This window comes from Megalobrama amblycephala, linkage group LG1 (assembly GCF_018812025.1).
Source record: "Megalobrama amblycephala isolate DHTTF-2021 linkage group LG1, ASM1881202v1, whole genome shotgun sequence".
Classification (NCBI taxonomy): Eukaryota; Metazoa; Chordata; class Actinopteri; order Cypriniformes; family Xenocyprididae; genus Megalobrama; species Megalobrama amblycephala.
In genome coordinates, this window is record NC_063044.1 from 57,531,136 (window position 1) to 57,550,414 (window position 19,279).

Sequence of the window (19,279 nt, forward strand, 5' to 3'; positions counted from 1 at the left end):
GTGCAATGCAAAGGTAAATAAAGATCTGATGTTTGAAAAAAATTGTAAAGCGTTTTCTTTACTCAAAAAAACATATGTTTATAAAGTTTAATGTTTTACGTATTTGAAGAGCGGAGAAGAGTCTGATATGTCCCGTCTAGTTGTAGCCAATGTGCTATATAAGGATGTAACGTAACGTTTATTATTATCAAATTTAATATAGCACAATTCGACTTGCTCTGGAACAAATAATAGATTAATAAGACCAAAGATTGCCCGTTCTATGTACTCAAATTGAATTATGTCTCATGTTTAACCACTATAAGAGCCAGCGGCAAATCCCAGAGGCACTGGCCGAGATGAAGCTGTTCTCGGCGGTTACAGAAGCACTGAACGGCCACTGACGCACTCGAGCTCGCATCTCCGAAAACGTCAAAACAAATTGTAAAATAGGCGCTGTTATTAAACATGAGTCACATATTTCAGGTCTAAACAACTACATTCTCGCCTAAAAAACTATTAAAACTACAGTTCGTGGTAAAAGAAGTAGTATTTGTAAAAATTACGGTTTATTTGATCGGCCGCCATGACGGTCACTTTAAGCGGAGTGATACAAACGGTGAAAAGGCAGTAGGAGTGCTGTTATCACTGAAATATCGCATGGCTATCAGCCAATCAGATTCGAGAACCAGACAGAACTGTTGTATATATATATATATATATATATATATATATATATATATATATATATATATATATATATATATTTTATATAAAGTTTCAGTAGGCTATGTGCAAATAAAGGTTAAACTGCAATACGCTAAGACAATAGGTAACCATAGCAACAGTACGCTGATCGAGGGCTTTCCGCTAAGATTAGTATCAGAATAGAAAATACAAAAAGTCCTATCAATATTTATAATTTATTTAATATTATTAACAAATAACAAATAAAAAAAAATGTTTTGTTTACAACGATTTTACTGACGATTAGCTATAAGTGACCATGTGGTTTCGTGTAGCCTAATATTTTAATATATAGCCTAACATAGCCTATTATAATAAAAAATAGCTTGATTTTTGTAACTTGATTACATAATCCACATAGGGTATAACATGCAGTCCGATACGATACTGTCACTCAGCACGTAAGCATTAAAATCTACTTCGCGAACGTGAGTTAATATCCATATTCGCTCCGTCCATATAGGCTATGAGATTTAACTGCACCCTTTTTCTGTCGCCGCACATCCCTTCTCTGTTGTATAACTCTCTCTCTCTCTCTCTCTCTCTCTCTCTATCTCTCTCTCTCTCTTTTCCTCTTCTGAGCCACAGCACGCCTGCCTACATCCCTCTCCCAAATCTTCACTAGCACACAAGCAAAGGGGACCGAAGCAGACCCGTATCCTCCTTTCCCAGCACACCACGTTCCTCATTCTCAGGTCTTTTTGTCTTTTATATGGCGCAAGGGCTCTGCAAGCGGGACGGTTCTGGGTGCGAGAAAGCCAACGCGGATTTGGATAGGCGAGCATCACCGACGGGTCTAGAATACAGCAGTTGCGGCGCCTCCGCCTCCTCGGTCTCCTCTAGCCGGCTCTATGTCGAGTAATGGTCGGCTCGTTCTGCTGGATGCTCCCTGCTCTAACCGGATCTTCGACGGCACCATATTCAACAGCAGATTGCCATTTTCGGAAGAAACCTTCAAAGAGCTAGGAGATACATATGGAAACTGGGGATCGGAATTTTAGGAAAAAGGATATATAGTAGTGCTTTATTTTATTATTCTAATTTGCTCATTTATGTTTCGTTCTCGATGAATTTTCTCATTCCATCGTTGACTTGGTTTGTCAAATCGATGCGAGAGCGGCAGCAGCAGATTTAGATTCGCCTGGACATTCTTTTCGTTGGTTTTGAACTGGACTATCCTGGCCATCCATCCATCTATCCTATATTTTTTCTGCTCCTGCACTTCAGTAGAGCTTATCCTGTCCTTTCTGTTTTTTTTTCTCTCTCTCTCTCTCTCTCTCTCTGCGTCTTTCCCTCTTAATTAGAATAGACTAGTATTTGCTTAGCCATAATAAGAGAAGACAGCGTGTTTGTTAAGCAGCTACGTAGGTCAACAGTTGTTGTAACACATTGAATTGTTTAGATATATATTCCGATCCATTAGCTACTCCATCAACGCCAGTCTGAATTCCACAATATTCCTAAACCAGGATTTCTCCTCATCAAATCTACGCGCCTAAAACTGTCATGATTAAAACCGAGTATTGTTCAACATTGGCTTAATTGCTGTGGCGTTTGAATGACATGCTCAGGCCATTAGTAAAGGCCTCGGCAATTAATTATTATCTTTGATTAGTGGCTTTGCAGCGTGAATGTGTAAGTTTAAGCTGTAGCACTAGCTGCTGCATATCTTACCTCGTTTAGAAACAAAGGACAAACGATTTAGGAGGGTACAATTGCTCTTTGTTGGAACAGCGCGGAAAGCGTAGCGTTCCTCTCCAAAACACACAAAAAAAAACAGCCAGAAAGGCTCACCTATTTCTTCCTTAATCGGTTCTCACCCAAACGCAACCATAAGGTTCCTACCGCATCCTCCCCCTTCCCCCTCCTTTCGCTCAAATATATCCCATTTTTTAAATTTGGTTTGGTCCCGTAAATTTTCAAATATTTATTTCCTATACATCAAGAGGAAAGGGGGTCCCCCTTTCATGGAATGCGGAAACATGGGTGTGTTTGACCGCGGAGTTCAGATGTTATTGACCACGGTGGGCGCGTTCGCTGCCTTCAGTCTCATGACCATCGCGGTGGGCACGGACTACTGGCTGTACTCGCGCGGCGTGTGTAAGATCAAGACCAACAACGAGAACGAGACCAGCAAGAAGAACGAAGAGGTGATGACCCATTCGGGACTGTGGAGGACATGTTGCTTGGAAGGTAAGACTGACATGCTCTCTTTTATCCACCCGATGACGTTTAGCGGTCCCCCATTTGCATTAGAGGGTCCATCTCAGCACGTGCACACGTGTTCCTGTTGGTTGTTACGGAAACGCATCTTAGGCCTGCTGCTTGGTGATGGTTTACAAGCTCCACTTTCAGCACCACGGACAGCGACAGTAGCCTAGCGCACAATAACAAAAACTGATGTGAAGAGATATTAAACAGGGTATACTTTGCTAGGTGGTCACCGTGATTTTGCCAAGTAAGACATGTTCCGGGATCAACATATTTTGTTGATCCTGGAACAACATTCCTATCCGAAAATTTAGTCCTAACCTTTTCCCAACCCCTAAACCTAACCCTAACCCTAACCCTACCCATAACTTATCCCTAAAATCAGAGGGAAATGATGAATAATGTTTTATGAATAACACTGGAAGCACCTAACTCAGGTTGTAAGCCTAAACTTGACATAAAGGGTAAACTTGTCCCTCAAATCTCATTGGTTGATTAGAATGTTGTTCCAGGATCAACAAAGATGTTGATCCAGGAACATGTTGTACTTGGTGAAGTCACGTTCACCATAATTGCTATGCTAGGTGGTCACCGTGATTTTGCCAAGTAATACATGTTCCTGGATCAACATCTTTGTTGATCGTGGAACAACATTCCAATCAACTAATCAGATTTGAGGGACAACTTTACGGTTTATGTCAAGTTTAAGCTTGCAACCAGGGTTAGGTGCTTCTACATCAATGTTATTCAACTATCTTTGCCCTCTGATTTTAGGGATAAGTTATGGGTAGGATAAGGTTTAGGGGTAGGAATAAGGTTAAGACTAAATTTTCAGACTGGAATGTTGTTCCAGGATCAACAAAATATGTCTTACTTGGCATAATCACAGTGACCTAACCGGTCCATACCTATAACTTATCCCTAAAATCAGAGGGAAATGATTGTTGAATAACACTGATGTAGAAGCACCTAACCCTGGTTGTAAGCCTAAACTTGACATAAATAGTAAATTGGCCCTCAAATCTGATTGGTTGATTGGAATGTTGTTCCAGGATCAACAAAGATGTTGATCCAGGAACATGTTGTACTTGGTGAAATCACGTAGGTATAGTCCCAAACGCAATGCTGTCTAATAGGATGTGTTGAAAAAGGATAGAACTTATTAGCTGGTTTCTTGCTGGTCTATCATGTTCCAAAAACCGGTTTGAAAGCATTAATCTAGTAAGAACAGCTTGTAGCTGGTTTGTTGCTGGTCTAATATAGATTTGCCGCAGCTAATGACCAGCTTGGTCCAGCAAATGACCACCTTAGGCCATCTAGAAACCATGTACTAAGCTAAAAGGGGATAGTTCACACACAAAAACAATTCTGTCATCATATGCTCACCTTCATGTCACTTTTCTTTTTTCTGTGGAGCACAAAAGAATATATTTTAAATGTTTTTATCCATACAATGAAAGTCCAGAACAGCACTGAACCTCACTTATGTTCATTTAATGGACAAAAAAGTGAATTTTTTCTTGTGTGTTCAGTGTAAGAAATAAAGTCCAGGAATGACCACTTTTAAAAATAAAAGGTTCTTTTGGCATCTATGGTTCTAAATAATCCTTTAACATCTATGGAAACATTCCATTATATAAAATGTTCTTTACATTTTAACATTATTTTTAAGAGTGATGAGGGTGAATAAAAAGAAAAGGTTACATTTGGGGTTAACTATGCCTTTAAGATGGATTTTCCAGCATTGGAAGGTTATGGATATAACTGCAGATAAATGCATGTGTGCACTACTGGGACTTCCACTATAAGTACCACCTGGGAAAAAATGCTACTCTCATGAACCATGTTCAGAAGGGCTCTCTGTGTGTCAGGTCAACATACACAGACTGTTGATTTCCTGTCATGCTTCGGTGGCTGCACTGACTGCTGACTTTGGCCAAGCAATGTCACCTTGTGAGGTCATGGAGCATAACGAATCTTCCTCATCCTCACCAGGGCTCAGAGGAGGCAAAGAAGATGGCCTGGGTCTCTGAGGCACACAGCCATATGCTAGGTGTACACATCCTCTGCTGCTTCTAGAGCACAGGAAGACCTATGGAGGAAAATCTATGTAGAATTTTTTTCAAAGAGGCTGGTCATTCTGAATTAGCAAAGACATGATATAAGCATTTACAGTCAAATAAGTTAAATTGCGAGGGAAGACTGGATGCTGCTGATCTTGATCATCATCATGAGTTCTCATAGCCATATGTTGACTAAGGCAAGACAAGTGACTTTGACCACATCTGTCAGTGTGTCCTTAACATCTGCTTTTTAGGTTTGTCTGTCAATTTATCCTTAAGGTTTGTCTGTCAAATGACCCAAAATATGCAAGGTTTACAACATCTGTCATTTAAGTTACATTTGGTGTGCAGGACAATCTCTAGGATCAAAAAGTGCTTCATGAGAACAAGTTGAACCTGATCAACATTTACATGTAAAATATTTCTTAACAGCTTTCTTTGTAGTGCATGTGTTTAAGTGTGTCACTGGCCCAACATAATTCCACATGGTAGTCAGTCATTTGTAATTTTTGATGCATTTTAGCTCTCAGTTACACAGATTTTGCAGACCAAGGTCAAATTCTTTGGAACAGCAATGAAATGGCATACGCTTTGATTCGGTTCAGCTAATAAACTGATAGTACACTAGCAGAATTCAACCCTGGAGAATGAAAAATGTGCCCTTTTTGAACAGCCAGTAACACCAAAATGAATTGGATAAAATCACTGGATGAAAAACAAAACAAAAAAACACTTAAATAGTAGAACACTTAAATGGCTGATTACAGTTAGCTCATTTGCAAAATTAGTCTTAATCAAAAGAGGATTGTGCTGCTTAAACATCTTCCTTCTGTTCTCAGTTCAGGCTCACACAGATCTCACGCTCAGACTATGAAAAAAGCAATTAGCTGTAACAGTAAATAACACTTATCCCTCAACCTACATGGTTGTATCCATCAACCAGGTGCCGCTTCTCAGAGCCCATCTTGCACTGCCATCTCATAGACTGTGTAGGCAGGCTAGGATGTAAATCTCAGTGGTCAGTGCAGAAGATGATTTGCTGGGGAGGAATAGATTTACAGCATGCAGGTGGGCAAGAGTGTTAGTGTAATTTGTCCCTGGAGTGCTCCAAACTGATGAGAGAGGGGAAACACCCTCAACTGGACTGTCCTCAGCAATATTAGCAAAGCTTCAGATATTTAACATTGCACCACCCACATATGAAGTATACTATAGAGCAATCCAGAAAATCACACCTACATATCTTGTACAGCTTTAATAACTTCCTTGGCAAGAGAAAAAAGAACAATGTATATAATATTATCTACTTGAAGTGGTTATATTCTATTGGTGCCGTACTGTGCATTTTTTCATGCTTTTAAAAAGATCTCTTATGCTTACCAAGGCTGTATTTCTTTGATAAAAAATACAGTAAAAATTGGGGTTTTGTAAATGATTATTACAATGTAAAATAACTGTTTTCTATTTTAACATATCTTTTGATATGAAATGTATTCCTGTGATGAAAAAGCATCATTACTTCTGTCTTCAGTATCACATGATTTTTTCAGAAACCATTCTAATATGCTGTTTGTTGTGCTGCTTAATATTTTTGTGGATACATATCCATTTATTTTTCAGGATTATTTGATGAATAAAAATTATTTTGTGTAACATTATAATCAATTTATTCATCACCAACTGATTTCTTCTTTCTCAATCTTTTGAACAATAGAGTATAAAATTCTTTTAAAATGTAACTATTGTCAGTTATAGAGGTTTACACTAGTCTGCTTTGAGCAATGCTTCAAAAGACCATTTATAGAGGCCAATGGCTAATTAAGCAGTGCTTTAATTAGTGAAATCTTAAAGCTATTCTTGTAGCAGGGTCATGTATTCATGCACTTTTTATTCTTATATATTTCAGAGTTGCTTTCAGTACATTTGCATTTATTTCCAGTGTCAGCAGATCTTGTTTTTGTTCCTAATGAACAATGAAAAATGTATAGATGTTATTAGATATAAAACAAACAGGCATTTTTTTAAACAAATAGAACAAGCACACTTTAAAGGATTAGTTCACCCAAAAATGAAAATTCAGTCATTAATTACTCACCCTCATGTCGTTCCACACCTGTAAGACCTTCGTTCATCTTCAGAACACAAATTAAGATATTTTTGATAAAATCCAATGGCTTAGTGTGGCCTCCATTGACAGCAAGATAATTAACACTTTCAGATGCCCAGAAAGCTACTAAAGATATATTTAAAACAGTTCATGTGACTACAGTGGTTCAACCTTAATGTTATGAAGCGATGAGAATACTTTTTGTGCGCCAAAAAAACAAGATAATGACTTCATTCAACAATATCTAGTGATTGACGATTTCAAAACACTGCTTCATGAAGCTTTGAAGCTTTACGAATCTTTTGTTTCGAATCAGTGGTTCGGAGCGTGACTCAAACTGTCAAAGTCACACCCACCCAGTGGTGAACCACTGAAATTTCGAAAACACTTATGATGTAACGAAGCCTCATTTACTGAAATCACGTGACTTTGACAGTTTGATACACGCTCAGAACCACTGATTCGAAACAAATGATTCGTAAAGCTTCGAAGCTTCATGAAGCAGTGTTTTGAAATAGCCCATCACTAGATATTGTTGAATAAAGTCATTTTAAAGTCAGGTTATTTTGTTTTTTGCTACACAAAAAATATTCTCGTCGCTTTATAATATTAAGCTTGAACCACTGTAGTCACATGAACTGTTTTAAATATGTCTTTCTGGGCATCTGAAAGTGTCAATGGAGGCTTCACTAAGCCATTGGATTTCATCAAAAATATCTTAATTTGTGTTCCGAAGATCCACAGAACAAAGGTCTTACGGGTATGGAACGACATGAGTGTGAGTAATAAATGACTGATTTTCATTTTTGGGTGAACTAACCCTTTAAGAAAAACATTAAGTTTGGTGGACAAAAAGTATTTTAGTTGTTAAACTAAGTGGATTGTGGTACAGACAGTAGTGGTACATAGTGAACTACACCTGTTGGTAAACTTGAGAGAAAAAAAAAACATCTAAAAATCTACAATAAATTACAATGACAACAGCTGATTAAAAGTAATTACAGAAATGGCAAAGAAATGTGAAGTTAGTCTAGCATAATCTGTTTTCAAATGCCACTTGGTTTGACATCTTGTTTTGTAATACAATGAAATTCATAAACTTTTAATCTTGGCTTAAATGTCCAAATGCTTTTAATTGCCCTTGCATTTTTATTATTATTATTATTATTATTATTATTATTATTATTATTATTTTAATCCTCAATCCCAAAGCAAAAAAGTGTCAAACCAGATAATTAGGGCAAAGTAAAAAAAAAAAAAAAGAAAAAAGAAAAGCAACACAAAAGCAAAGCTCAATGCACTTGCTATTATCGCACCTCTCAGTGAAAGATGACAGCTTGTTAAGGTCTTATTCTGGACACCCACAGAGCCATTATAGTGCCACTGCAAATTAGAATGTGTCCCTATAGTGAGTGGACCCAAATATGAATCAGCATGACATTGCAGCTCTGTAAGTTGCAGCACATGCATGTACACATATAAACATTGCCATGATAGAACACAAACTGGTATACGGTGGGCCACCAGTAGTGACTCAGACCCAAGTGTACTTCACCAGAACTACAGTTAATTTGCGTTATTAATCTTCATTATGCTAACAATGAATGTGAGGGTACAGCACAGCAAGAGCGCAGGAACAGCGCAGCAAAGTACAGTGACAAAAGAGCCGCAGTTATGTTCCTCGCATACCCAACACTTATCATTCCGAATCTCTGTGACAGCAACTTTCCCAATAAGACAGATCATTCTTCTGAACGCTTTGAGTCGCCGTGAATATTTCCCGGGCCACGGGGGGCTGCTGCTAATGAATGGACTTCCTGCGCATGCTTTCCATTCGCAGGCGGCCAAAGCGTGTGTTTGAAGAGATAACCCATGCCACCTCAGCAGGAGGGGGTGAAAAATACTCTTGCATTTTTCTCACCTCTCGCTGGTTCATGCTCACAAATCTGCTCTTTGTAAGCAAGTGCTTGTGAGGTCTCGTACTCAGCGTTCATCCAGGTCGACTGAATCAGTGTGGTCACTTGGTGCTGTTATTTGTGAATTGCATCTTGGTCAAAATGCTTGGTCACATTTTGTTTAAAAATGCCATATTTGTATGTATGTATGATATAGACAGACAGGCCATGGGACTTAGCCGTGCCTGACGCTGCTGTAGATACAGATTAGTCTCATGAACTGATCAGATAAGGATTACCAGCCTGGCATGTATCTGCCCAGCTAATGACCCAGGTCCAGAGTGGCATTACACAGTATTACAACACTACTGCATGCTTCAGTTCACTGACACACAGGCCACTTCAGCTCTACACTTGCAAAGAAAAAAACCAAACAATTTTTTCTTTGACATGCCCACCATGGCTTTTCTCTCTCTCTCTCAGTAACGCTTTAAAACCATGATCCACTTATCCTATAAACACCAGTGATGTGATAAACAGTGGGGAAAACAGAAGCCAGCATATACACTGCCAAAACATCATGTCAGGTTAACATATGAGAAGAGCTATTTCACAATGATTTCATTCAATGTCTTTTCATATTGTCTTGTCACAGGATCATTACAGTTTTAAGGTGGCATATTTTTTAGCTGTAGTTATGACATTAAAGGGATAGTTCATCCAAAAATTAGGTATGGAACAACATGAGGGTAAGTAAATGATAACAGAATTTTCATTTTTGGGTGAGCTATCCCTCTGAAAGTTATAATCACTGGGAGTTTACAAAGCAACTGAAAAAAAAAAAAAAAATACAGTTCAACATTACAGTTCAAAAGTTTGGGGTCAGTAAGAATTTCTTTTAAAGAACTGTATACTTTTATTCAGCAAGGATGCATTAACATATTAACTAATTTACATATGTTTTTTTTTCTAGGATCATGTGACACTGAAAACTGGAGTAATGACTGTAATAAATTACATTTTAAAATAAAATAAAATAGAAAACTAGAGAATAGAGAACTTTTGATCAAATAAATGTAGTAGGCTACTGGTAAACATAAGAGACTTGAAACATGAAAAATCATACAACCTCAAACTTTTGAACAGTAGTGTATCCTTTTCTACATTTTATAGGGTTAGTTGCAAATTATGGCATCATTTTTTGCCCTCATGTCATTTCAAACCTATAAGAACTTTAAAAAGCACATAAAAGTGTCCATTTGACCTGTGCACTTTGGCCACGTTCACACAGGAGCAGAATATGGTTTTCATTCCCTTCTCAGGGAACCATGGCTACAGTCGTAACCTGGGGCATTTTCTGAGAATGCGGTTGTGAGTTCTGAATATTTATGGGTGTGAGTTCAGTTAGAATGCAGTTGTCAGTCCCGTAAATAACCAAACTGAGTGTGAATGTAACCTAAATAAGGACTCAAAGTTTGAGATGATGTAGACAACAATGATGTAGCAGGACACCAGCCCATAGAGTGTGACATCACAACTAGGAAGCTCTATAAATAGAACCTGAACCAAACAATGTCAGCTTCTGAAATGCCTCATAAGCAAGAGAAATAGCTTTGACTATCCATTTGCTCATAATTTGTTTGGTCGCTGGAGAACCCTTCCTAGGCGACCCAAAACACACAAACAACTGATCAGATTTTCTCCACAGGGCAGCTTTGTAGACATATGCATCTAGTGTTCTCACTGGGCACAAGAAATTCAGCTTTTCCTGGTCGGAAAATGTCTGAAATGGAGGAGGACAAAAGGCTTGCAAGGTTATCGATCGTGGAAATTTGGTAGGAACCTTAGGCATGTAACCTGGTGGTGAATAAATGCTTTAACCAAGCTGGGAGTAATCTCTAAACATGAAGGGGATACAGAGAAAGCCTAAAGATCTCCTACTCTCTTAAGAGATGTAATATCTAGGAGGAACACAGTTTTCAGAGTCAGAAATTTCTCTTCTACAGACTCAATAGTCTCAATGGGTGCCATGGGCAGAACCTCTAGTACCACAGCCAAATCCCAAGCCTGAACCCTTATATGGCTTGCAGGCCTCAGCCTCATGGTACCACATAGGAAATGAGTTAACAATGAGTTTCTCCCCAATGACTCACCACCCAAAAGTGTGTGGTAAGCAGCTAAGGCCGCCACATACACCTTCAGAGTGGGGGGGGATAACCCTGTGGAGAACTGATCCTGAAGGAACTCCAGCACTGAACCAACCAGACAGTTAATTGAGTACAACTGGCGATTTCCGCAAAAGTAAGTGAAGACTCTCCACTTCAAGACATATAGTTTCCTCGTGGAGGGTGCCAATACTGGTATACTTCGTCCCCAAAAGCAAACCTGAGGATATTCCTGTGTTGAGAAAGGATGGATACATGGAAGTATGCTTCCTTGAGATCTATCGTGACAAACCAGTCCTTGGATCTAGTTTGAGTCACGATAAGTTCCAACATCATCATTTTGAATTTGTACATTTTTAATGTATGATTTAGCTGGCACAGATCTAAAATCGTACACAACCCCTCATCATTTATAGGAACAATAAAATAACGGGTGTAGAACCCGGACCCTCTCTCTGGTGGAAGAACACAATCTATGACCTCTTTCCCCAATAGAGCTTTGACTTCTTTCTCCATTACCAGAGCCTGCTTGGTGCCTACCACTGTGGGTTGGACCCCATTGAATCAAGGCGGATGAGAACCAAACGGAATTCTGTACCATCTTTCTATAGTCTGCAGGACCCACTGAGACACATTTGGCAAAAGTTCCCACGCTGCCAGGTGGTCTACTAAGGGAACCAGCCTCTAGAGTCTTGTCTCTGGTGTTTTTTGAGTAGTCAGCTCAGTGCCCTGAAGTGGATGACTGGCAGGGAACAACCAAACCGAATCCTCTAAAATTCTTTCAGTGGCGCAACATCTTCGGGTGGACACTGAGAACTGAACTGTAAACCGCAGTTCCCCGAATCACCAAGAGTGGCAGGGTTGGCAGAATGGTCTCTTGAGGGAGGGGGCTGCCCTCAGAGGCCTGACATCACTGGCTTCAGGACCTCTTAGCCAAAGCCATCTTAGAAATAAAGACGGTTCTCAGATCCAACCCTACCCCTCAAAGACCTTGGCTGAGAGAGTCGCCCTGACCCCCATTATTTTTGTTTGGGGGGTGGGGCATCACTCTGCTTCTGTTGGGGAGGTCTGAGGGAGGTAATGTTGGAACTCCACCACCTGCTTTTTTGCCTCTGAAATCTCTCGAGGTGACAAAGTTGCCAAAGAAGCCAGGAGGGGAAAGAAATTCCTACCAAGGCCGAAGTTGTTCTGCATGACCTGGTGGGTAATGTCAGGGCCTTTTCAGAGGAGAGATAGCTTGCAAGTGTCCACTTCACCTGAGGCATCGCCCCATACCCGTGTTCTTTCAACCCCATGATGTTTGAATAATTCATAAATTGGGGGCCAAAAACAGTTTACTCCACAATCTCGTCACCTTGGTGTGGAGATCGGGAAAAACGACAGGCACCAACATGGAGGTTGCACTTTACTAGGTAAGAAATGCTTGTCGAGCTGACTTTTAGGACGAGCGTCCTGTTTCTTGGCCAGCCAGTCAATACTTAATTTGACCACAGCTCGAGCGACAACCTCCACCAGCTCCTCATAAGCAGGATAGCTGCAGCACTGGGCCCTCACTCTGGGTGGAAGAAACTGTAGAACATGCTTTCAGTCCCAGAGAGAAGGTGCTGGATCTAGCGGGTGAGGGCAGAGAAAAAGGCACAGCCTGTCTCCAACCCCCCCATTAAATTAATTTGCGATCCCCATGATCTCAGCCACCGCTCTGCCAAGGCAGAAGCAGGACCTGAACCACAAGGAGCGCGTGCCAGGGCGCCTTCCTCAAAGTGCGCCAGGTGGGAGCAGAGCATTCTTAACTGTAAAAACTCACAATGGGCAAAGTCAGCACCCTTGAGAGCTGACCATGCATTCTCTGCTCCCAAACGTATTCCTACCTGTAATGTAAAAATGATTTGAACTGTTGTTTGGTTGCCATTATAATGCTTTTGTACTTTATATGAATAATACGGAACAAACAAACAATAAATAGGACAGAACAATTCACACAGAACGCTTGTTGAAGGCACAGAAGCTGACATAGTTTGGTCCGAGTGCTATTTATAGAGCTTCCTGGTCATGACATCCCACGTTACGGGCTGACGTCTCGCCACATCATTGGACTGGTTTCACACATGCTTCAAGACGCAAACATGCAGAGGTGTCGAAAAGGGAACCCGCATTGTGTGACTGGAACTGGACTGGACGACTAGTCGACTAGAGCCGCTCTGCGTTACACAAACATGTGTCTACCATGTGTTGCGGGTTTTCATGTGTGGTTTTGCTTTCAGTAACTTACAACAATGGAGATATGCACTGTGTGTCATCTAAAGGTTTAGATCATGTCACTGTTCACCACCAGAGCTGCTCCTGTCAGTTTTGTGTTCTATGTATGACTCAATTGCCCGCTCTTCATCCAGATATAAAAGCTGCTGTCAGTTAATTAAGATTTGACGGATGAACTTACGGCTTAATTGGACTCTTGTCATATCAAAAGTGATAAAACTTTTCAGTTATATGGATGTCGCCATCTTTGATGTCACTTTGGTCACTTTCGCTATAGTTTCTGGTAAGAAAATTCGGGCTAGACTTCTGTTGCATGTTCATACAGACAGTATTAAAGACGCTACTGTTGCTGCTTGAACGGGACATTTCGAGACTCACACCTGTAAGAATGTAGTTGTCAACCCCAAAAACTACGTTCACAGTGTGAACGTAGCATATGTTCCAAGTCTTTTAAAGTCATATGATATATTTTTTTGTGCAAGATGTTTACATTTAATTTTTTTAGCAGAAAGTAAGTCATATAGGTTTCAAAAGAAAAGAGGATGAGTAAATGATGACAGAATTTTAATTTTTTTTGGGTTCACTGTCCGTTTAAATAATGACAGAAGCCATTTGTTTGATGAATAATGATCTTATTTAGAGCTAATGTACTGGCAAGCCAGGTCTCACATTGAACTTCTCAAATGCTGGACACGTAGTTGAAACCGCGGATCTTTTTTTTTTTTTTTTTTTTGCAACATCTAGACAACCTCTGCCAGAATCAGAGGACAAAATTCTCCTCTGCCTCTCAGACAGGAGGGAACATAATGAGGGTCTCAGGGGCATTATTAATATTGGATTGGGAGACAGCCCGGGTGGAATACTACTTGAATAATCCTCATTCTGATTCAGCTCTGAAAGCAGGTTGAATGTGACGGCAGTGATCAGAGTGCAACAGAACAGTCTGTTCCACATCTCATTTCTCGCTTTCTCTCTTCTCTTTCGCTTGCTTTCTCTTTCTACCTTTGCTTCTTTCTACCTGAACGGTAGGTGCATGTGTAGGAGTGCTCATGCTATTCTGGAACTTCTGTCTCCCACCCCACTCAGTTGACCCTTTACTGGGATCCACATCTGCATAAGTAAAATCTCTTTTAAGAGCTTTTCTGCGTTCTTTATTGTGTGCAAACAATAAAGGACTGCTAAATGATCAGAGTGTCCTTGTAGTAAACTGTACATGGTGTTTTGAAATTAGAAACGGTCATAAACATACCTGTTTGACAGTCCTGTCACATTCATCATTTCTCCAATAATTTCTCTTGCAGCCTTCATCAGGAGAAAGAGAGGGATCGAATTTTGTTTTTGGACCTGTTGCATTGTGTGATTTCTTTGCACTTTGACCCAGGAAACAGATCAATAGAGGACACTCCCAGGATCTGTGTGTGGGAGCAGCCTTTACAGTGTAACATCACTGATTATAGCTAATGAATGAATGAAACAGATAAGCAGAGGCAAGCTAAAGGGAGATATTCAGAAGTATATAATGATACAATGGAAAATAGAGGCATTTTGATGTAAAAAAACAAAACAAAACAAGACATATAGCCATATACTAACATCCAAAAGTTTAGGGTCTAATTTTGCTCATCAAGGCTGCATTTATTTGATCAAAAATATAGTAAAAACAATATTGTAGAATATTATTACAATTTAAAATAACTGATTTCTATTTTAATATATTTTAAAATGTAATTTATTCCTGTCATGGCAAAGCTGAATTTTCAGCATCATTACTCTTCAGTGTCACATGATCCTTCACAAATCATTCTAATATGCCGATTTAATACTCGAGAAACATTTCATTTTATCAATGTTAAAAACCGTTATGCTGCTCAATAGTTTTATGGAAACCATGCACACTTTTTTTTCAGGATGCTTCAGTGAATATAAAGTTCAATAGAACAGCATTTATTTTAAATAGAATTTGTCTCTCTGTTTTTTTCCCCCCTCAATGTAAAAGTCTTTACTGTCACAATTGGCCAATTTAATGCATCATTGCTGGATAGAATTATTAATTTCTTAAAAAAAAAAAAAAAAAAAAAAAAAAATTGCTGACCCCAAACTTCCAAATGGTAATGTATTTATTTCCTTTGTAAATATATTTAAATATATTAAAATATGGTGCATCAAGACATGTTATCAGGAATTTAGTTCTTAAATTTCTGTCTGTTCTTTACACAAAGCTATATAATCACTTAAGAAGACCTGGAATAGATTGTATAGATTTTTTTTCAATTATACTTTTTGTCATTTTTGAAGCTTGAGAATCTTGAGAGAAAAATAAAAAATGTTTTTGGAATGACATGAGGATGAATAAATGATAACAGAATTTCATTATGAAGTGACATATTTTTAAAAGATTCTGTCTACAGCACATAGTTCATTTAAAATAAAAGATTAGATTTGTTTGAAATGTTTGGTAAAGATGCAGAAGGGATTTGACTATACTGCAGCTTATTTCATGGCTCCAGTTGAAACATGCACATGTGGCATTCTGCATGACAAAAAGAAAAAAAGTCTGTGGTAATTTAGAAATTGGCTCTATGTACTTTTGCGTGTAGTGCCAAAATCTCTTTGATACTATTATCCTGAGCAAGACCAATTATATAGAATCAATCTCATTTCCACTGTTGTAGACTGTGCAGTCGACATTAGGCCAATTTTGCGATAACATTTAAAGGAGATCATTCATTTATCCCCTCACCCCTTCTCTGACGGCCATTTTGCAGATTTAAAGAGAGTAAATCCCGCCATAAATGCTGATTAACTCTATATCTGCTCCATTCATTTTAAGTCAGAGTGTTTTGCAATTTTTCCCCTGATAACAGCGGAGGAATCTGCAGCCCTCTCAGGTGTGATGAATTGGTGGTGTCCTTGGCACAGTTCATTTGCAATCCATTACAGCGCATTAGCTTTGTGTCAGAAAGGAACCCAAACACCATGCATCACTAAAGTGAGGGGATGCGATCAGATACCCCAACTTACACCCACATACCATTGACTTGCAGAGCATGTTTGAATTTTAATTTGTGTTTCATAAAGTGTTGAAATTAGGCCAGAACTGTTTAAAGGAAGTGTGAAATATTCAGGATAAAAACTGGAAGAAAACTGTAGTGCTCAGATGCTGCTCATTTATAGATCAAGAAACATGTTGGAGACCTCAGTTATTCTTCATCTATCAGCTTTGTATCAGGCAAAGTGAAAAAAAAAGAAAAAAGAAAAAACCCTTAGGAAATGAATATTGCAATTTTTTTTACATACAATAAAAGTACACAAAATACAGTACAGAAAGAGAGACTATATATCGAATATATACACCACCATTAAAGCATTTAGAGTCTGTATACGATTTTTTCAATATTTTGATAAGAAGCCTCTTATGCACACTAAGGCTGCATTTATTTGATCAAAACACATAAAAAATAGTAATATGGTGAAATATTATTACAATTTAAAATTTCTTTTCCATTTGTTTTCTTTTTACTGAATTTTCAGCATCATTACTCCAGTATTCAGTGTCACATGATCCTTCAGAAATCATTCTGATATGCTGATTTGATATTCAAGAAACATAGATAGATAGATAGATAGATAGATAGATAGATAGATAGATAGATAGATAGATAGATAGATAGATAGATAGAGGTTTAGGTTTTGTTTGTGTGTGTGTGTGTGTTTGTGGCAATCTCAGCACAGTGTGACATTGAATCTGACACTCTAGAGGAGACATGTGAGATTACTGGAGTCTTGTACTCAAGAGAGCAATTTAAGAAGCATGAGACTCCATTTGCTCTCCATTTTCTCTTATTGCCGTTTAATCTCATTGCTGTCATTTGAGAAATTAATGATATCTTTTTTTCTATCCTATGGGTGAGTCTCACCTTGGAGAAGATCATATCTTAGCACATGCTGCTTAGTGTTTGCTTCAGTCCTGATGTATTACAGGCCTCAGGTGTAATGTTTCATATAGGACAACACTCAGACAGCCCATTAAGATGTCCCTAAACATTACCATGTGTAAAGTCTTGTTCATTTATTCATGATCTATTTTCATGCCATGGGTACTCACATATTGAGCATATATCTTCTCGGTTAGCATCGGTGAGGCTCTGGTTCCGTGGAGGATGGACTGAGATGTTTCCACCTCTGCAGACCTGCGGTTAGCACCTAGCTGGCGAGGTGCTGACAGTCACGCTCCACAGTCCAGGCAGGAGCATACGGCCAAATCCACCCCCCTCTGCGGCTGTGTGCTTGGGGGAGGGAGACAGAGGATGGCATATGCACAGGGAGAACTGTAGAAGAGAAGCAATACTGAAAGTGATTTCTAAAGTCACACAAAGTTGCACAGTAAGTTCTTTAACTTCAGTGAGATGACAAATTGAGTTCCTTCCCACACACAAATAAAAAATCCCAAAAGACAACATTAGTTCAATTTGTATTTTAGTTTATTAGTTACAAAACAGCAGGGCTCATTAAGTACATTTTATTGGTTGGCTTTCAAAATATGTGCATTGAGCTACACACTGCATTTCCATGTCCCTCCTGCATCTGAAACCACATGACCATGTTAAAGGGATAGTTCACCCAAAAATCAAAATTCTGTCATCATTTATGGTGCATTCACATGGGGCGCCAGCGTTAATGCTTCTCATCATGAATTGCCCAACTAAATAGCGGTTTCCATTGCGTCGCGTCACTGTTGTTGCTCGCGTTGAGTTGAACATTTTTTAAAGTGCCAACGCAGGCGTCAGCCAATCAGATCGCCTCATGCAAATACCCTAGCCAATTGCATCAAAGACTATAGATATAGAAAGACGGTTTACTCCTATTAGTTATGAATGGGAGAAACTGCAACGCGCAATATGGTGGAATATGTCCCGCCTTCTAAGTAAAAAAGCCAATCGCTGATTGATAAAGTCATTGCGTCACTGTAGCTGCCGTTAGAAGCTACGGTTCCCATAGAAACCAGAGACTCGCGCTTAAGACTGCACATGCCAAGGCTAGTCTTTCAAGTTAGTCATCCAATTTTTGTCTTTTCATAACTTTTTTAAGTCAGTTACATAAAAACATAGATTGATCTAATATTATATGAAAAGTAAGACTGATTATCACAAACTAACTGCTAGCTGTTCATACTAGTTCTTAAGACACAGTCTTAACATAATGGCTACGTTTATGCAACAGGCCCCAGGTAACCAAAACTTAAATGATTCAAAAAGGTTAAAGGCATTGTAAAATGATTAACTGTTTAATTGTTTAATCCAAATCTTGTGAAGAAATAATAAATCTTGTGAAGAGGTTAGTTCTTGCACATGACACACTCTCGCACACACAAGCTTCTGCTACCACATGTGTGTTGATCATTATTTAAATGTGAATTTAATCCTAAATTAAATCTGTTCATCGCATATCTCTTCACAAGGCTTGGATTAAGCCACTCGATTCATATGGATTTATTTTACGACACTTTTTTTTTTTTTAAGTTTTGGTTAACTGGACTCTCAGTGGAGGGGCAGAAATTCTCAGATTTCATTAAAAATATCTTAACTTGTGTTTCAAAGATTAACCAAGTCATACAGGTTTGAAACGACATCAGGGTGAGTAAATTATGATAGAATTTTTCTATCATTTTTGGGTGGACTGCAGTTGCAGTTAAACTGGAGTTGGTTAAATTATGCACTTGTTTAGCCTGAATTACCGAAACTACAAGACGTGCACTATAAAGTATCAGGTTTCATACAAATATATAGTCATCTTACTCCTCTTTCCTCTCCTTCTCTAAGTGGGAGATCAGGTATAACGGTCCACATTGTGTCTGTA

The 19,279-nt window shown here is 38.9% G+C and overlaps 1 protein-coding gene across 1 annotated transcript in view; it reads left to right on the forward strand.

The window, feature by feature from the left end:
• Positions 1 to 1,201: 1,201 nt before the first annotated feature.
• The window catches only part of cacng2a (calcium channel, voltage-dependent, gamma subunit 2a), a 92,811-nt gene continuing 74,733 nt past the window's right edge, over positions 1,202 to 19,279 (forward strand). Inside the window, exon 1 of the mRNA XM_048203621.1 lies at positions 1,202 to 2,919. Coding sequence (XP_048059578.1) covers positions 2,694 to 2,919 — 226 coding nt within the window. The 5' untranslated portion in view covers positions 1,202 to 2,693. The remainder of the gene's footprint in view (positions 2,920 to 19,279) is intronic.